Here is a 24,846-nt window from a genome sequence, read left to right on the forward strand (position 1 = left end):
TTCGCAGGGAAAGGTCACCTTTTTTTTTTTGGGAAAAAAAAAAGTTAGTTTCTTTAGTTTAATCTTTGTAATTGAGAAATGTCTTAGCCTTATTTAATTATTTTAATTCTATTTTTAGTGAATAATTAGTATTTAAATATTTAAATTAATTTCATGAATTACTCAATTTATAGTAATTAATTATTAATTATTTTACATTATTTGATGGACTTTTAAAAACAAATTGTACAAACTTACTTTGTTTAGAGCGATATTTGGAATTACGTAATATCTTAGCCTTATTTAGTTACTTTAATCAATAATTAATTTTTAGTTAATGATTAGTATTTATATACTTTAATTAATTTCATAAATTACTTCATAAATAATATTTAATTCTTTTAAATTCTTTTGTGGACATTGAAAACTATTTTCGAATTCCAAAAGTATTTGTAAAATACTTGTCGTGTACCTGCGTTGTGTAGTTTCTGGTTTTCTGCTCTTTATGCCACTAAAAACGAGATTTTTACTGTTTGCAGGCTGAATTCGAGTTGAATATGAGGTGGGTTTGTTTCTATTGACTTTGGGGGATCTGGTTGGGCGAGGAGTCTGAGTTCTAAGAAGTAAGGGGGGAGATATGGAACCCCCAAAGGGGGTGTTGGCTTCCTTGTGGAACTTTATCTGTTTTCTACCTTACTTCATTGGCCTTCTCCTTCGTGGCAACTTTAAAGGTAAATATCAGTTTTGTCCTTTGTTTCCTTTTTCTTGTGCTAATTGGTATTTCTGGTTAACTCAAAACTGATTATGTGGTTATATTAGGTTCTAAGTTTTGATGGGAAATTGATAATATTTTGGAAACAAGGATTTTATTGTTTTTACAAAACAGTTTAGGACACAACACAATACTGTCCAATCATAATTTTATACGTGCTCAATGTAACCTCTCCATCTGGCGTTGAACCTGTGATCCAATAAAACTGGGGTTCTTGACTTTCATTTCCCATTTGCCGAATTATTGTTTTCTGCTGATGCTGGGCCTGGCAGTGGTTTGGTTTTCTTTTGCACAACATTTCTATCTACATTACCATGTCTGAAGAGATAAGATTTCATCCACTATGTACAATAACAAGTCTGTGCCTTGAGTATCATTTTTGAATTTTGCTTGCTTACTATCTTGAAATGGGTTGTTAACGTTGTAACTAGGAGTGGATTGATTAATTAAGACACATTGCTTGAAGGAGTATGACTTAAGGAAAACACGTCAAATCTAACATCACAGAATTATTTCAGGTATTCTGTTCTGCCCATTAATTTGCCTTATCATGACAATTGGAAACTCGGCTATCATATTGGGTCTTTGGCCGATACACTTTCTCTGGACTTATTATTGCATGTTTAGGTACGTCCCTTGGCCTCAATGTTCTTTGTTTCATTAGTAATCTCTCTCTCTCTCTCTCTCTCTCTCTCTCTCTCTCTCTCTCTCTCTCTCTCTCTCTCTCCAGCTACTTTGGAAGGATGGGTTGGGAATCTTGTTCTCATGTTGTGTTAAAGCAACAAAAGGATAAACCGTTCTTGTGATTCTTCTTTTTTAATTATTTATGTATTCGTTTTGTAAAATGAGCAGAGCTAAACGATATGGGCCAGCTCTGAAGATTGTTGTCTGCATATTTGTACTCCCCGTCCAATTGATCTTGTGGCCATTGGTTGGAATCGTTGGAAGTATTGTGGGTGGAGCAGCATATGGCTTTCTTTCACCAGTAATGGAAACTTTTCAAGCTGTTGGAGAAGGGAAGACCAATCAATTGTACCACTGCTTTTACGTATGTCTTCAATTTTCAAATTGTGTTATAAATTATGTTTGCTCTTGTCCGCCCCATTATGGAGATTTTTCTTTCACAACATTTTGCAGGATGGAACTTGGAGCACCGTCCAAGGGTGCTTCACTGTTGTGAGGGATTTTGGGGATGTTTGTTACCACACATACTTCTCGGTTATGGATGACCTGAGAGAACAAGGTCCTCCATATGCAAAATATTATGAGATCCGGGATGTTAATCCAGGAAGTTAGGGATGAACTGCATGATAAGTTTCTTTATCATTTCAGTTTCATGTGGTTTGCTTTTGTGATCCAGCAGTTTATCTCATGATCATTCTTTGTTTCTCACCAGAAAACTTTCCAACTTTCTTGCAGGGTGCTATATCTTCCTGGGGCTGTTATAATATCAGTCTTTGGTTTCATGGTTGATATGCCGGTGATCTCATGTATTGCCCTATGCAAATCCCCATACATGCTCTTCAAGGGGTGGCATCGTTTGTTTCATGACCTTATAGGTCGGGAGGGCCCTTTTTTGGAAACAATATGTGTTCCATTTGCAGGTCTTGCTATCCTACTCTGGCCGTTGGCTGTTGTAGGGGCAGTGCTGGGATCAATGGTGGCCAGTATCTTTCTTGGTGCTTTTGCTGGAGTGGTTGTTTATCAGGTTATTCTGTGCTCAATTTTTCTCTACCGAACTTGTTTGATGTCACTTGCATGTATCTCTCTGTGTATATTCAGATATTTTTGGTTAAGTCCTTGTCATGTAGATCGTAAGTATTAAGAGATTGTATGACCTTTGGGTTACAGGAGTCCTCATTTTGGTTGGGGCTATGCTATATCATTGCATCCTTGTCGATATATGATGAATACAGCAATGATATCCTTGACATGCCAGAAGGATCCTGCTTTCCAAGGTTATAGTCAAGACTCTACAGTCTAAGGTTTTGATATGGGGTTCATGCACTTTGACATTATTTAATTGATTTATTATAATGACAGGCCAAACTACCGAAAGAAGGCCAAATTGGTCCGAACCAATTCTCGTGGATCCTCTTTCTCAAGGCCCGGCTCCTTCCGAAGTGTTCCCTCCCGCTCGGTTTCATTCACTAATCCTATCACTGAGTTGAATCCCCTTGAGGTATGGTGCATGTGTTATGTGTTATGTTTAGCCTTAATGGCTGCTTCGTACTGGAATCAAGTTTGCATATTATCTGTATGTGTTGGATGATACATGGACTAAAGTGTACAATTTTGAACACATCCTATTTAGTTTATGGTTTAGGTGCTGATGAACAACTTTCATGGCTCGTGTAGCTAATGGATAGCTTATTTAAGGAGTGTAAACATCATGGGGAAATCATGGTTTCTGAAGGAATAATTACACTTCAAGACATTGAAGATGCTAAGTCCAGTAAAGGGAGCAGAGTTATAAGCATTGGCTTACCAGCTTATTGCCTTCTTCAAGCACTTCTGCGATCTGCAAAAGCAAATTCGGTGGGCATATTGTTAAGTAAGTCAAATTTTTTACCCCCCTCAACACTCTTACCAGTTAACTTGTGTAATTTTGTTTTATAGAATTCTATACTGAGATAACTAGCACAAATAGACCAAACAAACACTCTCTTTGATTGGTTTCTCCAAACTTCTGTTGTTTTACAAAGTTTCATTTAACACTCTCACAACTGATGACTAAGTTTGTACCTGATTGATGTAGGTGACAATGTTACTGAGTTGACTAGTTCAAACAGACCAAAAGAAACATTCTTTGATTGGTTTTTCAATCCGTTGTTGATCATCAAGGACCAGATAAAAGCAGAAAACCTTTCTGAAGCAGAAGAGGCCTACCTTTGCAAGTTAGTTCTGTTGAATGGTGATCCTTTGAGGTTGAAAAACTCAAACATTGGCTCAGCACCTGAATCCGAGCGTAAACAGGCTGAACTTGATGCATTTGCTCGAAGGTAGTCATGCAATTTTGCTTATATTACAGGATCTTCTGATTTTTTTTCCCCTTTCCCTCTTTTCTCTGGTTCTCTATTTTGTGATTTATCCTATTTCTCATGTCATGTAGGCTCCAAGGTATCACTAAGTCTATCTCAAGGTATCCAACTTTTAGGCGTCGATTTGAGAATCTTGTGAATGCCATAGCTGATGATCTTGCCCAGAATGATGGTAGCAGCAAACCAACCGATGGACCAAAAACAATTCCAAGATCAAAGAGTGCCTTTGCCCGATTGTTCAGCCAGAAATCTTTTAGTTTTACAAACAAAACAAGCAATCATGGGTATGATCCAGAGTCACAAACAGTTGTAAATGATGTGACAATCACATAATGAAATATGTTAAAAGTAGCCTTTGTTTTCTCTCTTTTTTTTCTTCTTCTTATTGGTTTTTTTTAGAGATTATTTTTGTTCATTCTGCAAAGGGTAGTTAACCTAGAAGAATGTATTTTTCGATGTACTGTATGTATTTTTCAATGTACTGTATACAAATATGATTGCAATTGCAAAGAGATGAATGTTGTTGGTGGATCTGATATGATACCTTACAATTGCTTTGGCTCCTAACCTCTACAAACGCTCTCATCCGTGCTTTGCTTGTGATATCAAGGCTTCTATTCTATATATAAACTTATGCAGCTTAATTTGCTTTCAGTCAAAATTTCATTTATCACCTGCTGGTTTTGGATCTGACACTGACCCAACAACACAGTAAATGCTCCAGAATCACTAAACTCAACAAATACAGAACATGAAGCAGGGTTACCACAGTGGTTCTGGCCCTCCCCCTTCCCCCCTGCTTGGCACCCAGGATCGAAATCTTAGGTTTCTTTTCTCCCAATGTAACCAAAAGAGAAGTAAGCTATCCGGGATTAAGAACCTTTGATTTTCACACCATGTTCAAGTTTGTTGAAGTCACGACCCATGATCCACCATAATTCTGAACGTGCAAACTTAAAAGTTAGCTCACCAAAAGATAAAAAGATAAAAGAAATTCCAATTAGTAATTGACCATGTCAAAGCAAGCCCCAGCTTCTCAGGTTACGTAACCTCCCACTACCTATGTTAGTGTAGCAACTAACTCTCCCACAGCTACTATATTAACCCCATTTCCACCTCAAACTCTCTCACATCGCCCGCAGTTAGTTGTTGCACTCTGATATTCATCGTCTCCTTGAGACTACCGAGAGCTTCTGTGTTGAAAAAGCTGCCCAATATGGCTAACTGCAACATGAACTGTGTCAGAGCAACCCTGTTTTTGTTGACCATTTTCATCTGTTTTGGCCATTTCTCAGTCTCTGCCTTTGAGTTCCAAGTAGGTGGAACCAAAGATTGGGTTGTGCCTCCTACTAATGACAGCAAAATCTACAACGACTGGGCCTCCGGAAACCGGTTCCTAGTAGGCGACACCATCCGTACGTAGACGCATAAACACATGCCATTTTCATGCTATTTTTCTGTTTCATAGTTTTATAAGTATGTGGTTTGGTGCAGGTTTTAAGTACAAGAAGGACTCTGTTATGGAGGTGACAGAGGAAGAGTTCAAGAAATGCAATTCAACTCGCCCCAACTTCTTCTCCAACACTGGAAATACAGTTTACCTGTTTGACCACGCCGGCTCTTTCTATTTCATCAGTGGAGCTTCTGGGCACTGCCAGAGAGGACAGCGCATGATCGTTAAGGTGATGTCCTTGGAGGAATCTCCTTCCAGCGACCGCAGGTCTTCTGGCTCTGGTGCTGCGGTTTTCTCAGTCTTTGTTCAGTTTGTTGTGTCCTACGTTGCTTGTCTTCTCTTCTAGTTGCATGTTTCATTCGTTTGTGTAATGTTAATTAGGATGTTGATTGTTGATGTTTAATTCGATTTGGTCGTATTGTTGCTGTGTTTAGATATTCTAGTTAGTTTGTTTATGTAGTAGCAGGTACCAACAAACGATGTTTAAGCTCTAGTTAATTTGGCTCGTACATTAATCTTCTTCTTGTTCTGCATTGATCGCTTGCTTCTATTTCATGACAGAAATTTGATGGTTTTGCATCTTAGATTCAAGCAGAGGAAATTAAGTGTAAAAACAGCGATCGATGGATCTTGCCATGCTAGTAAAATCCAAATTGGCCATCTTTGCTAGAAAGAAACTCTATGCCTTGAACACATATATATCATTCAAATCTTTCCAAATACATATATACATACAAAAAATAGTGAAAACATGTTGTCATGTTGAAAATTTTTAGTTTTCCTAAAATTGAGATAATGTTTTATACTATACAAAAATATGGGGACATTGAATTAAGGGGGTTTAACAAGGAACAATCACAGAGAGACAGAGAGACAGAGAGGGAAGGAAGGAAACCACAAATTCCTTGGTCCTTTGCCAGCAGTGCACGCATGGATGGATTAATAATTTGTGATGATATGCCACAATGCTCCAATTACAACATCTCAGATTCTCACTCCACCAAAGCCAGGAGAGCTTCACATGCAGCAAAACCACTTTTTCTGCAGTCAAATTAATGGATGTATGTATAATTCCCGAGAGTTAGGCGAAGAACGAATAGAAAGTGAGGGTAATTTGGTTGAAATGAATGAATGTTGTTACCTCTGGGGGATATTGAGAGTTGGGTTCTGGTTTAGATGAAGGTGTTCCAGTCCCAGGAGCCCCATTGGACATCTTCTGGTCTCTAGCTTTGGTAAATATCACAGTAAAACCTTCAGCTGATGCAGGGTTATTCACATCCCACTCTCCAAATTTGGGCAACGGTCGTCCAATATCCTGCTGCACATCCATTCATTCATTTTTAACCTCAATCTCAATCTGAAACCCTCTTCATTTTAACCACTCCAAAACCATTGACAAAAGTTGCTATATGACATAAACTTCAATTCAACAATGACACATTTTTTGTTGCAGCTGAAATAACGATACAAGAAACCACCCTACGCAATCAACTTCGAAACAAATGGTTTCAATCAATCTATTTTTCGGCATAAAAGAATCACAAAGAAACGAGCAAGATGGCCAGAGATAACAACAACAATTAGAATCCGAATTATATATGTACAATGCTATATTCAATGCAGATACATAAGATTATGGATTCTGGAAATTAAGAAAAAAGAACATACCGATGCCATTCGCAGGCAATACGCAGCAGCGAAATGTTAGGATTCAGAGAAGAAAGAAAGATCGAATGACCAGAGAAGAAAACTGAGGCTTGAGGGTATTAAGGAAGCCTAAAGCCTACACCCATGCAAATGGCTGGCATAAATCGTCACCCCAAGCAGTTAGTTAGTAGTTATCACGTAGTTGTTGTACCCCAACTGTCCCTCCTTTGCTTTGTCACAAATTCTTAACAATAATCTCAATGAAGCTTCTAATTAATTCCAATTATCGCTTCCTAACTATGTTTAGCCACCTCCCACCCCCTCTTCAAACAAACTTATCCACGTTACCATAATGTACACCATATCAAATTTGTTTTGTGGCTCGGCGTGTATTGGTCTATGTAAATTAAATTCAATTATTGTTGGATGTATTATATTGGGCAATAATTCAACATATCATTGACTTAAAAGTTTATTCCAAAAAACAAAATGTGATAATATGTAACTCAAATGATTAAGAATAAATTAAACACGATTTCACAACCGCCAATATCGCTTGTATAAAAAATAAAAATAAAAGCCTATAAATTGAATCGGGCAGTACCAGTCATCAAATGGATTTGTACCATCAAGGTTCGCCGTAAAGAATGGCCCACGTAACAAGCATTTGGGGCTTAGAGTAGCCCATCAAAGTTGGGTCAATTTCTTTGTGCCACGTGGCAATCATCCAATTGTGGTTCCATGGTGAACACGCGCCTAGAAACTCAGAAAAGCAGATATTACAAATCAAACGACTGCTGCATAAGCAAACCACGCTAACTCCTAAAACGAACGGCTCCTGATCGGACATGTCACCACAGAAAGACGGAATACACAGCCAATTACTACACGGAATTGAACTAATCCCTCCATTTAAATTTACGAACGTACCCTCAACTGTTCTAAGCCTTCCCGCTTTATAACCCATTTTGGCATTTCCGTCATTTTCTCATACCGCTGAGAGTCTGAGACCCAAAGCCCCTCCCCTCTCCCTCTTTCTCTCTCTCCCCATTTCTCCGTGTCTGCGTATTCCTGTAGAAGAACACTGGAAGTGTAGAGAGTCCAGAAAGGCAACAATGGCGGGGTTGATACGGAGGGCCATAGCCGCAGGTGTTTCATCTGCATCGAGATCGACAGCGGCGTCGTTTCGGTATGTGGTGGTGCGGGGCATGGCGTCGGAGGTCCAGGCCCAGCAAGTGGACCTCAAGGCCCAAGACAAGACGAGCTTGAAAACGTTCTCAATCTACCGGTGGAACCCAGAAAACCCGAAGAAGCCGGAGCTCCGTGAGTACGAGATCGACCTCAAGGAGTGTGGGCCCATGGTGCTCGACGCCCTCATTAAGATCAAGAACGAGATGGACCCCAGCCTCACCTTCCGTCGATCTTGCCGTGAAGGGATCTGCGGCTCCTGCGCCATGAACATCGACGGCTGTAACGGGCTCGCTTGCTTGACGAAGATAGCGCCGTCGTCTTCCGTCGGAGCGACGACGATAACGCCGTTGCCGCACATGTTTGTGATAAAGGACCTGGTGGTGGACATGACCAACTTCTACAATCAGTACAAGAGCATAGAGCCGTGGCTGAAGAGGAAGAGCCCGCCTACTGAGCCCGGGAAGGAGATTCGCCAGAGCAAGAAGGATAGGGCTAAGCTGGATGGGATGTACGAGTGCATATTGTGTGCCTGCTGTAGCACATCCTGCCCCAGCTACTGGTGGAACCCGGAGACTTATTTGGGCCCCGCCGCCTTACTCCACGCCAATCGGTAATTCATTTCTCTCTCTCAATCCCCAATTTTTTTAGGGATATTGATTGGTGATTGATATATTTGCATGATCATCTCTTTGATTTATATCACCGCACCATGTTCGCTGTAGGAATTATCCTTTTTGCCTTCTGTGATCATGAAAGTTTTGCCCTTTTTCATATTTGTTGTAGTCTGATGTTGCTTGATATCTTTCTTCAAGGATGACTTGCTAGATTAGGTTAATGTTTGTATATGTGTAATGTGAAAGATTGGTGGTAAATTTGTTGTTTGGGTACAAAAAGTTTTGTCTATCTTTTTCATTGGGAAGTTTTATTGTGATCGTACTAAAAAAGAAAACAGAAAATTGTACTTTTTCTTGAAAAATGAAGTGTTTCTTTTTCAATGTGATTTTCATGCCATGTTTTGCGCTGCTTCTATCAAATCTCAGTGTTCTGTCTTGCGTGTTGAATGATGAATGACTGAGATTCTATAACAGTCGTTTCAGCTGTGGCTCGCTTTAGCATTTACCTGATTAGTTATGCACTGAGAGTAGTGATTGAATAAGTTGCTTTTAGTTCTTATTCTCTTATCTTTTTAAAGAGTTTTGAGGAGCTAGGTTGATAGAAACTAACTCCAAGCTGCAGTGTCTGTGAGCTCACGACCTAGGTTGCAGTGCTTAATTTGATTGCTATGAAAAGAAGGCGATGATGAGGGTGCTGGGTGCCATCTCCAGAAGGCTTTAATTTGATGAGAAAATTGCTATGAAAAGAAGTAAAAGAGAAATAATACTATGAGACAATTGCTTAATCCATATGATATTTTGGCTTATTAGCTTTTACACTGCAGTGCTTAATCTCATGTGGTTTGGATAGGATGCCTATCAAACAATGTTTGTTCCTTGACTACCTATCCCAAAATCTGAATCTTGCCATAGAGTTGGGATTTCTCCTCTGCATATAGCATTTGTTTCTAGTTCTACATTATCATTGGTAAAGGTAAACACTAGATCCTGAATCATTCTTGTGGTGTTATGCAGGTGGATAAGTGACAGTCGTGACGAATATACAAAGGAGCGACTGGATGCGATAAATGATGAGTTCAAGCTCTATCGCTGCCATACCATATTGAACTGCGCTCGTGCCTGCCCAAAGGGTTTGAACCCTGGAAAGCAGATCACACATATCAAGCAGCTCCAGTTAGGAGTTGGTGCTTGAGTGTCTTGAGTTTAACAAGCATCATAGTGTGTGCATTTGACCAGTTTTTCTTGGAATTTTTTTAGGTTCCATCAATTATGTGGTTTGATCAAATAATTTGTGAACTGATTGTATCTTTTACATCCCTTTTATAAAATTGGGAAGGAAGGCTGTTGCTTTTGTTTATAAATAAGTATTTATAGAACTTTCGGCTGTGAGACTCTGATTATCTCCCTCTGCTTCTGCGTGTAGAAGCTTTTCGTTGATCCAAAAATCTGAAATGCAGCTACTCTGGCATATCAGAAAACACCATATGAAGTTCAGCTGTTGCATCACATGAAGTTTCTTCATGATACCTGTGACTTTCATTATATCAACCTTTTTATTTTTCTTCTTACCTAATAAGGAACCAGAAATGGAAAAATAAGTCATAGCCATTTCTTTTATAATTTTCGTATGATTCACAGAAGTTGTGATTGTTCTGTACCCCTTAGAATAGATATCCATCAGAGATTAAATCATTGTATTCACTCACACATTTATAGGATGATCCATACATATATGTTTGTATAGTAGAGATTTTCGTAGTGTGACTCATATCTCAGAAGGGGTTAGGTTTTCTTCTCTCCTAAACTCCAACAGCTAAGAAGCCTATAAATAGACACAGTTGCTAGTGAGAAAACTTCACCTACTGGGAAGCTAATCTTTATATCAGTCCTATATCTTCCCATATATCAGAACCGATGTAATTATGAAGTTGCTGCTGCTGGCTGGCTATTTGGTTTTTATGATCGTTATACAAGTGAGGACCGAGCTTGTTCAAGCAGGCACTCGCCTTCCTTTTCTCATCAACTCTCAAGACCTCGAGGCATTTGAATATGTTACTATAACAGGTAATCTAATCAAACTCCCTCATCTGGTCCATTTGGGTTTTCATTTTCACTTGAACTGGATTCTGTCTCCAACTTGGGAGAGAAACTTACCTGCCAGGAGTTGCATACACCCTCTCCGTGTCGTAATGAAACGGACAAGGTGTCACGTAACAAGAGAAACAGAGGTGTATGTGATCTGTTACATAATCGATGGATATATGCATCATAGGATTTACATGCTCAAAGTAATTTTTATTAGCATCATTTTTCTGCAGGATGCAACAACGACTGCGACACGGCCTGTTGCAATTGCGATATCAGCAAACAGCCTCCACTATGTGTGCTATGTTGTAGAGAAGACCCTTGACTTGATGTAATTGTGAGTTCTAGGTTTTCAAAGTAAACCCATCCGCAGGTAGAGGTTATCTTTCAGAGCCATCATGACGCCATTGGCAACTCAACTATCGTCTTCCTCTTATAACAAATACCACTTCCCCTGCTGCAATTTTTAAGTGAACGTTTCCAAATTTCAATTTTCGGCTGCTTGTATATCATTTTTGGTTTTTCCCATACCTACGTTTGAGGCATTAAAAATAAACAATTTACTCTATTTTCAAGGTATTCTACTTCGATGAAATCAACAAAAACGAGTTTGGAGAGGTTTGGGGGAAAAGGCAGGCCATAGAAGAAACTAGCTCTACCACTCCCTATTGTACAAGAGTGAAAAACTTTATTGCCACTTACATTCCAATGCCAATTATTACAACATTAATTTAACCTCACCTCATCGATCACAACACAAGCTCACAAAATTTTGAGCAGCACAAGGAAGGGTTCTACATCTCTGTAACGGCGTGAACATTCTAAAAAAAAACCACGTAAGACCTAGCTCTTATGAAGATTTTAAAATGTAAGTGAATGGAAAAAAATTATGTATGGAGATTAAATCCTTCTTGAAAGACCTAGGAATACAGCAGCTGATGCGATCTGTACCTTGAGATCAGCTAAATCTACATCATGACCGCCTTCAACCAAACCCCACCTGTCCACCTGCAAAAATAAGAGAAGGCTTTTAAAACTTTGCAAGAGCTTGTTAAGCAAGTAATCCATAATCCATTATCTCCAGACAAAATTTTGTTGTCCAAGGAGAGTATGTATTTGAATATTTGATTGCATGTAGTTAAGTATATCAATAAGAACCTGTAAATCTTCTTCAAGCCTAATCAACTCAATTGCTTCTTCAATCTGTAACTTCCCCCGATGAATTCCAATAGCAATTATCAGAGAGTGTGCTGATGATGCAATGGCATCAATTGCTGCTAATTCACAGTCATCTGTTTGCTTTAGCACGGTTTCTATAGCCTTTGTAAGACCATCCCCCTGCTTCCCACCAAAAAAGCTGGAGTACACAACAGGCTTGAAGCCAAATTCTGACTTCACCCAATCAAGTAAAGGATCAATTTTCTCCACTTGCCGTTCTACAAAAAAATTGAGGCACTATGAATTAGCAATAAATGTACGTTGTTGAAATTCATATTAATTTAAAGGAAAAAACACCAATTTTGGAGCTTGGAACTGTAAAGGAATAGGCAAAGCAATGCCACAAAAGGTTCCTTGGGCTTTACATGATGCCAACCATCAAAGCCTTCCTTACTGACAATTCAATATCATATATAAGACTCAGAGAGCAAGAATGAGCGAATTACACTTCTTGCTTTGTGTGCAGGAATGTAGAAGAAATGATACTTATTGTGCATAATGATACGTCAGTATTCCTCAAATAGAATAAATAAAAGACACACATATGCGACGCTTGTGAAATAACTCAAAACTGAAATAATCAGACAAATGCAGAAACAACATACCATGGACGACGCTTGTGAGATCATTGTCGTCTGGTGCGCGACAGAAGACTAAATCTTGATTAAATTTCTGCATCAAATAATCTATAACTTTTGGCCGTGTGAGAGGAACTCTTTCCAGTGCAGTACAAGCCAGTCTCATGAGAGGCATCGTGAAGGGCCTAATCCCATCTGTTTGCTAAAAATAATTGAAGTTTCATAAGACAACCACCAAACATCTTAACACAAGTCAAGAAAAACACACAACCTCAAAGTTTTTTCATTTTTATTAGCAGTAGTTCCAGTAGCTTGCACAAAAAAGTTTAATGTAAACCAGAGAACAGAGCTCCAGGAATGGAGGGCAGAAGTTCAATTGAGAAAGGAACCCACTTGTGTAACTTTCAACTTTCAAAATACCAATTTGAACTGAGCTACCTATTACTAATGCAAAACATCCAAAGTAGATAGGAATATAGAAACACAATCAAGGAGAAGAAAAAAAAAATCAATTTAGAGAAACCCATTTGAGCCAAGTTACTATTAAACTCAAAGGCCCCATTTCCAAGCTTGAGTGAAACTTATTTGAGCTAATAACTTCTAAGTTGAAAATAGGGCATAAAAGCAGCACACCTGGTATTCCCACTCAGCAGCAATGGCCTTAGCTAGAGCTAAAGTAGGAAGCTTGAGGGGCCTTTTGGAAGGCGTTTTGAGTGTCCGATAATCAAGCATTACAGTCCATCCATTCCCATCATCAGCCTTCCTCGTCGTCACTTGGTTGTAAAACCTCTTTCCCACAATTGACCCCGTCATGAACGACATTGGCATCGTCACCGACGACGACGCCGTTTCGTGCTTGGAACTCGAACTCGACGGCTTAATGTGTATGCTGTCATCTTGATTGTTTCTATTGTTCTGGTTTTCTTGGCCATCGGACGAGAAGCTGAAGGACGACGATGGACCGTCGGATTGGGGCTGCTCGATGGCGGCGATGGAACTGAAGTGGCGAGATCGAGAAGAAAGCGCTGTGATTAGTTTGGAATTTCCGATTGATTTTAAGGTTCTGTTGATCAGTAAATTGGCCATTGAATAAATCGATTGGAATTAGAGTTCTCCAATTTCAATTGGAGCCGGGTGGAAATGGCTTCGTAATGTGAGTTTTCAGTAGGGTTTTGCTGTTGCGGGCAAAGGAGGAAGAGGAACTGGACTACATGAGATTCTTGGCTTAAAGTTCCTTAATTTAAGATCAGATTGGGCCTTGGGCCATCTCATATGGTGAAACTGGTCTGGGATAGACAAGGCGCCTAATTGGGTGCTCGGGGAAATTCTTTTTTTCATTTTGGTTTTGTAAACGACAAAAAAAGTTGACACCGAGATTATGTGTTCGAATTTTGTCTCTCCCAATATCGTTTGTATCAAAAAAGAAAAAACGACCAAAAGGGTTGCTAATTATTAATTGTAAATGTTGTATCATATCATTGAATCAAAAAGTTGTGGCATTGGTTATAGGAAAATGCTAGGGAGACCAACTTTAGATACCAACTTGTGTACCAACTCTCTAATAGAGTGTGGGATCCATTGTATTGGTGGGCTGCACCTCTATTAGAGAGTTGGTACACAAGTTGATATCTAAAGTTGGTCTCCCTAGCATGACCCTTGGTTATAACTCAAAGCAAGGAGAAAAAATAAAAAAAAAATTGAACTTGACATATATTTAGTAATAATATACACGTGGTGAATCTTAGCTGCACACAGCCTCAACCGAGAACTTCTTTGCACTTCCGGGACAAGGATCTCCTCCAAAATATGCTGGAGCAACAGGTATTGTGCAAAATTGTTTTCCAATGCATACCCTTCTAGGAAAATCATACGATTTGTGGGCATGGCAACTCCCTTCCTTGAAGCTTCCACATGTCCCTTGCGGCCACCCATAGCTAGCAAATTTAATATCAGAGATGATCTGCCCAGGTTGACACCTTAAGTGGGCTTTTGCTTTGATGAGTTTGGCAGAAGCTAGCTTTTGAGAGCTTTGCAATGTTGGCTGCCCTTCAAATATATCAGCACAAACACTTGATGTTGCTCTTTGCGCCAAAGCAATCTTTGTTGGCTCACCACCCCATTCTTCAAAGACAACCAACAGATTCCCACTCGGATTCAACCATCCCCTTGGAACATGGTACCTGAGAATAATACATAAGCTCATTAGCTCTGCAATGATTTTTGTGTTTGACAAAGTATAGAAGTATAAAAATGAAGACGATGAAGATGAACTTTTGCTCACCATCTCTGAGAGGGCTCTCCGCATTTGGTTCGGCATTTGTTTTCATTGTAAGTTCCGGCATAATAACAATCGCGACAAGCACCATGTGCTGTATATGCAGGCCAATGGCGTCCAATGCTCCTTCCATTTATCCATATTTGACCTTTTCCCATGCTTACCATATCTAAAGCTAATGGATCATTACCTGATGGCGCATCGAAAGTAGCCTGAAAATATCACAACATAAATGAACATCTTTGTCTTGGATGAAAGAAGAACGATGGACATACATACAGCAATAAGATTATAAATGGTAGCTAGTGAAAGTATACTAACCTTGTACCATGTAAGGGGTGGTTTTTTAGCCAGATATGGTTTCTGTACCCATTCCACAGAAGAACTCCCATTGACAGTATGGAGGCTTAATGCTTCACCTTTCAGACCAACCTTGTAGGTCCATTTCCGTTGTGACAAGTCCCATGTCCCCGAATTCAGACCTTTCAATGTGACCGAGCCTAGAACTCCAACATTCCATGTCTCAAAATGAAGACCAATATTCTGATTTTTGTCAAACCACAAGAAAAAAAGAAGTAAACTTGTCAATTTCCGTCTCCAAAGCTTTCAAAAAAAAAGAAAAAAGGATCATGTTACCATTAAAGGATGAGGGAACTTACCGGCAGACCCAACGAAACGCTTAGCAAAGCAAGCTTGTTGATGCCAGATCTCAGCTTCACGTTGTCACTAAATCTTAGTCTACGCTTCTCCAAACTCCCATAAGCTGTTCCTGATAGCTTACCGTTGATGAAAACATGCAGGGCATGACCTGCTGAACCGATGGTGAGAAGAGGTGACTGTCCACTCTCTAGAAATCCTTCATCAGGGCTTATTGTGATACTGGTAACAGAAATTTAAGTAACTAAGTTAGAAAGAAAAGAAAAAACAATACAGAAAGTATATATACAAAAAATGATTGGTTTAATATATACTTACTCTGTCATGTACCACAAGTAGTCTGTAGAATCCCAAGTCATATTTATTTGGTCCCTCAATCCGTCCAATGTAAATGTATCAGGATCGTCAGAAGAGGCGGTTTCTTCGGCGAACGATTGCCAAGAAAGTGCATTATTTACTGGTGTCATCTTCATTTGGGAGCTTTGGGCACCAAGCTGTAAATAGAGCACAATCCTAAGTGAATATCCAAGTAGAAATGTTTGATGGAGAAAAATACAAGGAATAAATTAAATGAAAAATATCCAGCATAGGCAACAGTCTTCTCCTCACCCTCGCAGTGTTGTAAACTGCAGTTTTGCAGTCAGGGAGAATGCTGATGGACCAAGGTGGCAGGTCATATTGCCCATCTCCAAACCTCACTTCCACAGAGTAATTTGTGTCATAATTTGCAAGGAATGCAGCACACTGATAACTTGATTTGAATACATGAGCCTACAAGGATTAAATCATAACAGTGACAATCATTATAAAAATCCAAAGAATAATAAATTAGGTTTATGATTTAGTTATGAAGTTCTAGCTTACCTCTTGGTGTCTTCCAAGTGATATGACTGAAGGATCAGCAGAAACTAAAGCCGACTCAGATAACTTGATGGCTCTATGCAGATCTCTCAAATGTCCCCACTTTGGTTCTCTAGGTAGGCCTGGCATAGCAAAGGCAAAACCCATTAGATGTGTTCAAATGTGTAAAGTAAGGATTATGAGGAAAACTTTATAAAAACCTAGTGTTAGCTAATCCTATTTGCATACCAAATTCATCCAAGGGGGAGTCATAGTCATAGCTGGTGGCAATGAAGGGACCTCCAGCTGTTCGGCCAAAATTCGTTCCTCCGTGGTACTGAAACACAAAATAGGAGAAGAAGAGACAACATAAATTAGAAAATATGCTCTAGCTGATTAAAACATCAGTCAGATACAATCAACTTTGATATTCAAGAAGAAAAAGAAGAAGAACTAACCATATAATAGTTCACAAAAGAACCGCCATTTTGTATGAACCTTGCAACGGAAAATGCCAAGTCTTCTGCAGGTCTAGTAGGAACTGCCCCACCAAATTCTGTATACCTGTAAATTATAAGCGACGAGGCAACAGCCTTAGCAAAGGATTTGAAAGACAATACAAGAAAGTAACTATACAATACACTTTTGGCTTGTAAAGGCAACAACAGTGTGAATTACCAGCCAGTCCAGACTTCTGTCCACATTTTGGGTTTATATTTCTTGGTTGGAGTGAAATTTTGGCAGTAGAAACCGTTGCAGGTATCAATCTGTCACATAATAAATCATAAGGTCTCAGAAATAAAGATTGAAATGTATTGAAGCTTTCTTTTTGTCACAATTATTATCAAACAAGAAGAAGACATGCACATCATGTTTAAGGAAAACATGCAGTAGAAAAAGAAGAAAAGATAGAAAGATAAAAGGGAGAGTAGCTCACTATTGGATCAGGGGCATCCTCTTGCTTGCACATAATCCATGGAACTCCAATATTAAGATTCACAGCCATCTGAGCAGCCCAATTGGTATAAGCTTTCCCAGGAGCACCAATTTCCCACTCTACCGGTCCATATTCGTTTTCTATCTGTCAAATTTTAAATTAAAGAAAAAGTAAGATTAGCATTGACTGACCAATGTTTACTCTGCAAAACAAACAGAAGGAAGAAAAATAAAAAAGCACCGCCCAAATTTTTTGAGAGAATTAAGACTTGAACTAATTGTCACACCTGGGACAGAATTATGGGACCTCCCTGAGATTGAAACAGGCTTTCTGCCTTCATCATACCAACAATCTTCTCCATGAATGTTTGCATTGCCGCCTTCATAAAAATCAATTACAATGAAAGTGATGAATTAGAAAACTAAATAATTTAAAATTGGGGTGTTATAGGTAACAGAAGAGTCTTAGTGACCAACCTTGAAAGGCTCATTGTCTGTTCTAAAAGCAATTCCGGGAACATACTTCAGCCAAACAGGGAATCCCCTGTATCAGAAACAGAGCAAAAACAGAGTAATGGGTAAGGCCATATTTACATAAGAACAAAAACAAAACGAAAGTTTTCTTTAATTCAGTCTTTGCAAAACCTATGCAACATTTGTTTTCAAATATTATTACCCGAAGTTCCATTCAGCACAGACATAAGGGCCAATCCGGAGGTTAACATATAGGCCTGCTTGGTGTACCAGCTTGATGAACTTAACCAAATCATATCTGTCCTCAAAGTAATACTGAAAATTTCAAAGACAAATTAAACTGTCAATGAGTATATTTTTGAACCAGAGCATAATTATATTTGCATGAGAAAAAACCAACAAGGAAAATTGAATTTTATTTGCATTACTTTTCCTGGAGACGGCTCATGCCCGTTCCAAAACACATAGGTCTGTATAACATCCACGCCTCCTTCTTTGGCCTTCTGTATTAAATCTGGCCACATCTGTAACCACACACAATATAAAAATTTTGCGTTTAAAAAAAAAAGCCGTTAGAAAACAAAAGGAAAGCTATGAACCACATTGGCATTATGAGTAAGTACCTCAGGCGTGCTTCTGGGATAGTGAATGGAACCCGAAATAAGAATCCTTTTTCGGCCGTTAATTATTATGGATCTGTGGTCATAGCTCACAGAGGCTGTGCATGCAGAAGCCAGCCATGAAAACGAGAACAACAGCAGCAGCATGTTGGCTCTCAACATGCTCCACATTGTTTGAGTTTCAAGATCTCTGTGTTCTCAAACGTGCAAAGCAATGTACTTATGTTTGTTTTCTTCTTTTATTTAGTATCTGGTAGCTCCTTAGACGAGAGTTTAAAACTTGGAGTGATAATATAGTAGTATAGTTACAATTCTAAGCTAGGCTTTATATAGCTGCACATCCTAATTCGGCTAGGAAAGAAAACCACAACTCCTAAATTACCAAAAGAAATCAAATATTTAATCCCTATTCAGAAAAGGAAAAGCAAATTGCACAAAATCTGGAAACTTTCCAAATAAATTTAAATGCAGTGTTGTTTTGGGGGCGGAAACTTTCCCAAAATTAAATTCAACCAACTTAGAGCACTTCCACCCATCACCTTTTGTCATGGCAAAAGGAGGCTTAGGCTCCAAAAACAACTTCCACCCATCACCTTTTGTCATGGCAAAAAGTGGGCCCATGAAACCGGGCAAGTCCAAATGCAAGACTTGCCTGGCTGCTGCTTGGGCAAAGTAACGTCATGATAATGTCAACGACCAATTTAAATACCAAAACTATTGAAAAAAGGGGGAAAAGAAAACAAAAAATTTAGAATTTTTTTTTCTATAAATACCTAGCCATGTTCTTCATTTCATATATCAAAATTCGTATAAATTCCTCTCCTCATATCTCATGTGAATAGTGGTTGCCTTTGGGTTGCCATGACAATGGGTGGGAATGCATCAAAAACTATTCACATGAATAGTGTCTGCCCTCATTTGCCCTTACCTTTTGCCATGACATAATGGGTGGAAGTACTCTTAAGAGGATGTTTGAGGCGGGCTTATTGACGTGACCAATTCACCAAAGGTTGCCTTCCACTACAATATGCTATTGTTGACTATGCCATGTACGTTATACAAGACATGCCAATTAGTCATAAGCTGATTTCAGGTCATACAATTACAATTTACAAGACATGCCAATTAATCATAAGCTGATTTAAGGCCAAATACAGAAACAGAACAAAGAAAAATAATGGTAGACAACGTCATCACGTGCGCCCAAATTGCCCACCTAATAAAAGAAAAAATAGCCGAGTTACAGTTAATTTGAAGGGGGAACTAGCGCCACTCAACAACACGAAAAGAAAAGTCATGCAAACAGAGAACCCTCTCTGTCTCTCTTTTGCTTATAAGAAGAAGAAGAAGAAGAGAGAAAATAATGGCGTCGTGGAATTCGATTCAGCTGGAAATCACATACAGAGTTTTGGGATGGATGGGTTTTGCATGTTGGTCCGTCGGTGGCTACCCACAAGTCATATTGAATTTCCGCAGGAAAAGGTACTCATTTATTTCCTCATCGAATTTTCCTGAATTCAATTCAATTCCGAGACTCTTAATTTATTTGGTGGGAGTGGAATATTTTTTATTGTAGCGTTGTGGGATTGAGCTTCGATTTCGTGTTGCTGAGTTTGACAAAGCAGTCTTCCTATCTCATATACAACGCCTCTCTCTACTTCAGCTCCGCCGTTCAAAAGCAGTACTGGGAGAAATACGGCTATGGACAGGTTTCTTCTGTTCTCAGTTTTCCCTCCCTTCCCTACTTATTCACCAAAACCCAAAAGAAAAAGTTGATTGTTTTGATGTGGATGTGATTGCAGATGATCCCTGTAGCAGTAAATGATGTTGCTTTCTCAGCTCACGCTGTTTTATTGACAGCATTTGTTTTGTTACAAATTGCAATCTATGAAGTTAGTGTCTCCTCATCTCATACCTCTGTTTTTCTCTGTTTTTCCAAGCTTATTATTATGATTTTGATTGTGTTTTATATGTTGGCATCTGACATTTTTGTTCATTGATGGCATGGCTTTATGCAGCGAGGAACTCAGAAGGTGTCCAAGATTGCCATCGGAATTGTCGTTGCAGTGTGGTCAGGCGCTGCAGTTTGTGTTTTCGTAGCTTTGCCAACCCATTCTTGGCTTTGGCTGATTAATATTTTCAAGTAAGATCCTAATTACCACCATTTAATTCTTCATCTTTTTCAACTGTCTGTTCCTTAAGTCGAGGGTTGATTAAGCAAGGCAATGCTTTAAGATGCATTTTCAAAACGGCTCCCTTTCGTATAAGTTAGTTTATTTCTTACAACAACGACATGTATTTTCTACTACCGCTCCTTTATTTCCTCCATGTTTATATATTCCCTTTTGCAGCTCAATTCAAGTTTGCATGACAGTCGTCAAATATACTCCCCAGGTTTGCATTGACTTAAATTCACCCTAAACTGTTCATCTTGTTTTGATTTTTTTTTTTAAGTCATGAAATGAAACACAGCATGCATTCATTGCCTGTATTATTATATATATAGGCATTCCTGAACTTCGTGCGGAAGAGCACAGATGGATATAGCCTTGGCTCTTACTTGCTTGATTTTTCTGGAGGGGTCACAAATTATGCACAAATGACTGTGCTTGCTATAGATCAAGGTTCATCCTCCCTCCTCAACCTCAACCGAACAAAATGATTGTCACAGTTTGATAACAAATATCCTTCATGTCTTGCTTTCCAGATTCTTGGGTGAACTTTTATGGAAACATGGGGAAAGTACTGCTATCTTTGGTATGAATGATCTGATGATATCAACGATGTGAATTTATTTTATCCGTTATATTCATTATTTGATGGTTTATTGCAATTTCAGATATCTATATTCTTTGACCTTGTCTTCATGTGTCAACGCTTCCTGCTGTATCCTTCAAAGAAAGCACCCATCTCTCCTCCTCCTCCTCAAATCATCAGCAAGGACAAGGAGAGCTTGGAGCCACTTCTCCAGTCTTCATCAGATCACCCACTCAAACACACTGTCTGAAAATGTATACACAAGACAGAGCTGCTCTTGCCCAAACATGTGCGACATTAACCATGTAGATGTAAACAAGGATTATATGTTTGGAGCTGAAAACTTAAATAAATTTTGATTCCTTTGCCATCCATGTGGATTTCATGGCTGATGCTCCTTGCGAACTTGGTTACCATACCAAGCAGCTTGGACAAGACAAATTTAGGAGGTGCAGTTTTGGTCCAAGTCTTGTTGGATGGTTACGTAGAGCAAAAATTGCTCTTAGTAGAAAGGCAACAATCGTTAGAGCAAAAACTTTTACTCCTTTTTTTTTCTTTTTTTTTTTTCGGTTTTGAAATAGAGGACACATGTCACTTTATGGTTGCTATTAAAAAAAAAATGTCACTTTATGGTTGAGCCACAATAGAAAGTAAAGAGGAATTTTGCCTTATGAGTAAGGAGAGAAGTATTTTCCTTAAATTTATTGTCATAACTTTTAATAAAGGGTTAAATTAAAAGTCATATCTCTTACATAAGAGGTATATAGGGTTCTATAAAATAGAAACTCTTGACAAACCAGTGTACGTTCTATTGTCCCTCCTCATGTCTTCTAGTACTATGTTTCCCTATTGTCCTTTCTTTCTCTCATCAACCTAATGGGCAATCCGATAAACACTACTTCGTTTGTCGTGATCGTGCTTATTGGATCAGACATCCTGTGAGTTTCAAGGGTTGTATTTTGAAATTGTAGACGACCGTTATAACCTGCACGTAAGGAGGTGTATCTTAAAGTTGTAGACGACTGTTATAACATACACGTAAGGAGGCATCTACAACTTTAGGACAGCGATTACGTGCCTCTCTTTACATCACATGCTAGATTTTCCTAACCCTTTTCCTATGTGTTTATTGTAGTAATTATTGTGTTGCGACCAAAAAAAAAATTGTATGACTGATGTGTTGTTGAGTTTTAATTTATTTAATTGATTCTATATGAATATTATAAGTATAATTATAGAATATTTCCAACAGAAGCAGCCAGTAAATTGAGCTAGGACATATGGGAAGTGAATATATATTTTTGGTTGTTGGTGTTGACAGGGGTAATAGAAGGGATTGTGAGGTTTGAAGATATGGTATTTACAAAGGTTTGGGAGAAAAAGAGAGAGGAAGAAGAAGGAAAAAAAAAAAAAACTATTACAAACATTAAGTTGGGTCAAGTTAGGGATTTTTCTTCTTATTTTTAATTAGGGATAAATTGAGTTTTTATTTTAAAGACGATGTGTCCAATTTAAATATCTTGAATTAAATTTTAATGAAATGGTATATGAAGAACGAAAATCAAACCGATTATGACACATAAAATCATAACAAATGATCCAAATCTCTATCTGGGACAGGCTCACACACTATTCTGACCAACTTACCAAACAGTTACAAAACATGCCAATTAATCATAAGCAAATTTCAGGCCAAATACAGAACAAAGAAAAATCATTATAGTCCACGTCATCACATGGGCCCACATTGCCCACCTGATACGGACGGACGTCCGAGTTACAGTTAACTGAAGAGGAAAGCAAACAGACCACCCTCTCTGTCTCTCTGTTTCTATTTGTCTGTCACCGGTTGGCCGTTAGGGTTGTTTAGAAGAGCAGAAGAAGAAGAGAGAAAATAATGGCGTCGTGGAATTCACTTCAGCTGGAAATCACATACAGAGTCATGGGATGGATGGCTTTCACATGTTGGTCCGTCGGCTTCTACCCACAAGTAATATTGAATTTCCGCCGGAAAAGGTACTCATTTATTTCCTCACCGAATTTTCCTGAACTCAATTCAACTCCAAGACTTTTAATTGATTTACAGCGTTGTGGGTTTGAGCTTCGATTTCGTGGTGCTGAATTTGACAAAGCATTCTTCCTATCTCATTTACAACGCCACCCTCTACTTCAGCTCCGCAGTTCAAAAGCAGTACTGGGAGAAATACGGCTCCGGACAGGTTTCTTCTGTTCTCAGTTTTCCCTCCCTACTCATTCACCAAAACCCCAAAAAAAAGTTGATTGTTTTGATGTGGATGTGATTGCAGATGATCCCTGTAGCAGTAAATGATGTTGCTTTCTCAGCTCACGCTGTTTTAATTACAGCAATTATTCTGTTCCAAATTGCAATTTACGACGTTAGTGTCTCCTCATCTCATTCATACCTCTGTTTTTCCCTCTGTTTTTCCAAGCTGTTTATGATTTTGGTTGCGTTTTATATGTTGGCATCTGACATTTTGGTCAATTGATGGTGGCTTTACGCAGCGAGGAACTCAGAAGGTGTCCAAGATTGCCATCGGAATTGTCGTTGCCGTGTGGTTAGGCGCTGCAGTTTGTTTTTTCGTAGCTTTGCCAACCCATTCTTGGCTTTGGCTGATCAATATATTCAAGTAAGATCCTAATTGCCACCATTTAATTCTCCTTCATCTTTTTCAACTGTCTGTTCTATTAAGATTTAGTCGAGGGTTGATTAAGCCAGACATTGACAATGCTTTAATTTAAGATGCATTATCAAGGCGGCTCCTTGTCGATAATTATTATTCTGTGATAGCTGGATCTGTGTAAAATTCCCATTTGCAGCTCAATTCAAGTTTTCATGACAGTCGTCAAATATACTCCCCAGGTTTGCATTGACTTGAATTCACCTTAAATTGTTCATCATGTTTATATATATTTTTTTCTGTTCTTTTAAAAGTCATGAACTGAAACACAGCATGCATGCCGTTCATTAAATAGGCATTCATGAACTTCATGCGGAAGAGCACAGATGGATTCAGCATTGGCTTTTACTTGCTTGATTTTTCTGGAGGGGTCACAAATTATGCACAAATGGCTGTGCTTTCTATAGATCAAGGTTCATCCTCTCTTCTCTTCCCCAACCTCAACCAAACAAAATGATTGTCACAGTTTGATAACAAATATCCTTCATGTCATGCTTTCCAGATTCTTGGGTGAACTTTTTTGGAAATATGGGGAAAGTACTGCTCTCTTTGGTACGAAACGAATGATCTGATATCGACTGTTTGATTGAATTATTTTATGATCCGTTATATATATATTCATTATGGTATTTGATGGGTTATTACTACTATTTCAGATATCTGTATCCTTTGACATTCTCTTCATGTGTCAACGCTTCCTGCTGTATCCTGCCAAGAAAGCACCCATCCCTCCTCCTCCTCCTCAAATCACCAGCAAGGGGAGCTTGGAGCCACTTCTCCAGTCTTCTTCATCAGCATCACCCACTCACACTGTCTGAAAATGTATAAACGACAGCTTCTCTCTCCTGCCCAAAACATGTAGATGGAAACAAGGATTATATGTTTGGAGGCGAAAACTTTAATAAATATAAAAAAACAAATTCCATCCTTTGATTTTGGCATGCATACATACAGATACAGTCAACTTTAACAAATTACACAAAAGGTAAATTTTATATTTTATTTTTTGT

At 38.7% G+C, this 24,846-nt stretch overlaps 7 protein-coding genes across 11 annotated transcripts in view; 5 read left to right on the plus strand and 2 right to left on the minus strand.

Moving 5' to 3' along the window:
• Positions 1 to 4,339, plus strand: part of LOC18782949 (uncharacterized membrane protein At3g27390) — a 29,681-nt gene extending 25,342 nt beyond the window's left edge. The window contains exons 2-11 of the mRNA XM_020560555.1: positions 519 to 710; positions 1,270 to 1,378; positions 1,604 to 1,799; positions 1,889 to 2,029; positions 2,148 to 2,459; positions 2,603 to 2,709; positions 2,795 to 2,933; positions 3,110 to 3,305; positions 3,510 to 3,753; positions 3,864 to 4,339. Of these exons, the coding sequence (XP_020416144.1) occupies positions 617 to 710; positions 1,270 to 1,378; positions 1,604 to 1,799; positions 1,889 to 2,029; positions 2,148 to 2,459; positions 2,603 to 2,709; positions 2,795 to 2,933; positions 3,110 to 3,305; positions 3,510 to 3,753; positions 3,864 to 4,125 (1,800 nt within the window). The 5' untranslated portion in view covers positions 519 to 616 and the 3' untranslated portion in view covers positions 4,126 to 4,339. The remainder of the gene's footprint in view (positions 1 to 518; positions 711 to 1,269; positions 1,379 to 1,603; positions 1,800 to 1,888; positions 2,030 to 2,147; positions 2,460 to 2,602; positions 2,710 to 2,794; positions 2,934 to 3,109; positions 3,306 to 3,509; positions 3,754 to 3,863) is intronic.
• LOC18781683 (mavicyanin) lies at positions 5,009 to 5,591 on the plus strand. The gene is made up of 2 exons (XM_007216010.1): positions 5,009 to 5,207; positions 5,287 to 5,591. Exons 1-2 carry the CDS (start codon positions 5,009 to 5,011, stop codon positions 5,589 to 5,591), a joined length of 504 nt encoding a protein of 167 aa, XP_007216072.1.
• On the plus strand, positions 7,867 to 10,088 carry LOC18783993 (succinate dehydrogenase [ubiquinone] iron-sulfur subunit 2, mitochondrial). The gene is made up of 2 exons (XM_020559268.1): positions 7,867 to 8,693; positions 9,712 to 10,088. The coding sequence occupies exons 1-2, from the start codon at positions 8,008 to 8,010 to the stop codon at positions 9,887 to 9,889; spliced, it is 864 nt and encodes a 287-aa protein (XP_020414857.1). The 5' UTR covers positions 7,867 to 8,007; the 3' UTR covers positions 9,890 to 10,088.
• LOC18783926 (ATP synthase mitochondrial F1 complex assembly factor 2) lies at positions 11,425 to 13,842 on the minus strand. Its single transcript, XM_007215593.2, has 4 exons — positions 13,212 to 13,842; positions 12,606 to 12,780; positions 11,941 to 12,218; positions 11,425 to 11,790 (listed from the first exon to the last, which is right to left on the minus strand). Exons 1-4 carry the CDS (start codon positions 13,662 to 13,664, stop codon positions 11,683 to 11,685), a joined length of 1,014 nt encoding a protein of 337 aa, XP_007215655.1. The 5' UTR covers positions 13,665 to 13,842; the 3' UTR covers positions 11,425 to 11,682.
• Positions 14,258 to 18,551, minus strand: LOC18782330 (beta-galactosidase). Of its 3 annotated transcripts, none has more exons than XM_007216984.2 (16): positions 18,384 to 18,551; positions 18,189 to 18,284; positions 17,963 to 18,075; positions 17,764 to 17,830; positions 17,574 to 17,666; positions 17,288 to 17,431; positions 17,029 to 17,117; positions 16,809 to 16,914; positions 16,600 to 16,687; positions 16,375 to 16,493; positions 16,120 to 16,281; positions 15,829 to 16,004; positions 15,513 to 15,732; positions 15,175 to 15,396; positions 14,860 to 15,065; positions 14,258 to 14,758 (listed from the first exon to the last, which is right to left on the minus strand). In XM_007216984.2, exons 1-16 carry the CDS (start codon positions 18,549 to 18,551, stop codon positions 14,320 to 14,322), a joined length of 2,508 nt encoding a protein of 835 aa, XP_007217046.1. In that variant the 3' UTR covers positions 14,258 to 14,319. The 3 variants fall into 3 exon arrangements, with proteins under 3 accessions (XP_007217046.1, XP_020415896.1, XP_020415897.1); XM_020560307.1 differs by having other exon boundaries at positions 15,829 to 15,990; positions 16,106 to 16,281; positions 18,384 to 18,527; XM_020560308.1 differs by lacking the exon at positions 14,258 to 14,758 and having other exon boundaries at positions 14,856 to 15,065; positions 15,829 to 15,990; positions 16,106 to 16,281; positions 18,384 to 18,527.
• Positions 19,644 to 21,948, plus strand: LOC18783687 (cystinosin homolog). Its single transcript, XM_007217499.2, has 8 exons — positions 19,644 to 19,862; positions 19,957 to 20,089; positions 20,183 to 20,272; positions 20,399 to 20,523; positions 20,732 to 20,774; positions 20,887 to 21,004; positions 21,088 to 21,137; positions 21,220 to 21,948. Exons 1-8 carry the CDS (start codon positions 19,744 to 19,746, stop codon positions 21,385 to 21,387), a joined length of 846 nt encoding a protein of 281 aa, XP_007217561.1. The 5' UTR covers positions 19,644 to 19,743; the 3' UTR covers positions 21,388 to 21,948.
• On the plus strand, positions 22,863 to 24,766 carry LOC18784194 (cystinosin homolog). 3 transcript variants are annotated; one of them, XM_020560478.1, is made up of 8 exons: positions 22,863 to 23,153; positions 23,239 to 23,356; positions 23,444 to 23,533; positions 23,661 to 23,785; positions 23,976 to 24,018; positions 24,132 to 24,249; positions 24,339 to 24,388; positions 24,493 to 24,766. In XM_020560478.1, the coding sequence occupies exons 1-8, from the start codon at positions 23,035 to 23,037 to the stop codon at positions 24,652 to 24,654; spliced, it is 825 nt and encodes a 274-aa protein (XP_020416067.1). In that variant the 5' UTR covers positions 22,863 to 23,034; the 3' UTR covers positions 24,655 to 24,766. The 3 variants fall into 3 exon arrangements, with proteins under 3 accessions (XP_020416067.1, XP_020416068.1, XP_007216067.1); XM_020560479.1 differs by having other exon boundaries at positions 22,864 to 23,153; positions 23,311 to 23,356; XM_007216005.2 differs by having other exon boundaries at positions 22,866 to 23,153; positions 23,224 to 23,356.

Source organism: Prunus persica, chromosome G3, assembly GCF_000346465.2.
Source record: "Prunus persica cultivar Lovell chromosome G3, Prunus_persica_NCBIv2, whole genome shotgun sequence".
Lineage (NCBI taxonomy): Eukaryota > Viridiplantae > Streptophyta > Magnoliopsida > Rosales > Rosaceae > Prunus > Prunus persica.

Coding starts and splice junctions, on each gene's coding strand:
- LOC18781683 (XM_007216010.1), top strand. CDS start 5,009: ATGGCTAACTGCAACATGAACTGTGTCAGAGCAACCCTGTTTTTGTTG. Junction 5,208..5,286: donor CCTAGTAGGCGACACCATCC/GTACGTAGACGC, acceptor GGTTTGGTGCAG/GTTTTAAGTACAAGAAGGAC.
- LOC18783993 (XM_020559268.1), top strand. CDS start 8,008: ATGGCGGGGTTGATACGGAGGGCCATAGCCGCAGGTGTTTCATCTGCA. Junction 8,694..9,711: donor GCCTTACTCCACGCCAATCG/GTAATTCATTTC, acceptor GGTGTTATGCAG/GTGGATAAGTGACAGTCGTG.
- LOC18783926 (XM_007215593.2), bottom strand. CDS start 13,664: ATGGCCAATTTACTGATCAACAGAACCTTAAAATCAATCGGAAATTCC. Junction 12,781..13,211: donor CTGCTGAGTGGGAATACCAG/GTGTGCTGCTTT, acceptor AATTATTTTTAG/CAAACAGATGGGATTAGGCC. Junction 12,219..12,605: donor TCTCACAAGCGTCGTCCATG/GTATGTTGTTTC, acceptor ATTTTTTTGTAG/AACGGCAAGTGGAGAAAATT.
- LOC18782330 (XM_007216984.2), bottom strand. CDS start 18,551: ATGTGGAGCATGTTGAGAGCCAACATGCTGCTGCTGTTGTTCTCGTTT. Junction 16,494..16,599: donor CTCCCCCTTGGATGAATTTG/GTATGCAAATAG, acceptor TTGCTATGCCAG/GCCTACCTAGAGAACCAAAG. Junction 15,733..15,828: donor TACTTGTGGTACATGACAGA/GTAAGTATATAT, acceptor TTCTGTTACCAG/TATCACAATAAGCCCTGATG.
- LOC18783687 (XM_007217499.2), top strand. CDS start 19,744: ATGGCGTCGTGGAATTCGATTCAGCTGGAAATCACATACAGAGTTTTG. Junction 19,863..19,956: donor TTGAATTTCCGCAGGAAAAG/GTACTCATTTAT, acceptor TTTTTATTGTAG/CGTTGTGGGATTGAGCTTCG. Junction 20,090..20,182: donor AGAAATACGGCTATGGACAG/GTTTCTTCTGTT, acceptor ATGTGATTGCAG/ATGATCCCTGTAGCAGTAAA.
- LOC18784194 (XM_007216005.2), top strand. CDS start 23,035: ATGGCGTCGTGGAATTCACTTCAGCTGGAAATCACATACAGAGTCATG. Junction 23,154..23,223: donor TTGAATTTCCGCCGGAAAAG/GTACTCATTTAT, acceptor ATTGATTTACAG/CGTTGTGGGTTTGAGCTTCG. Junction 23,357..23,443: donor AGAAATACGGCTCCGGACAG/GTTTCTTCTGTT, acceptor ATGTGATTGCAG/ATGATCCCTGTAGCAGTAAA.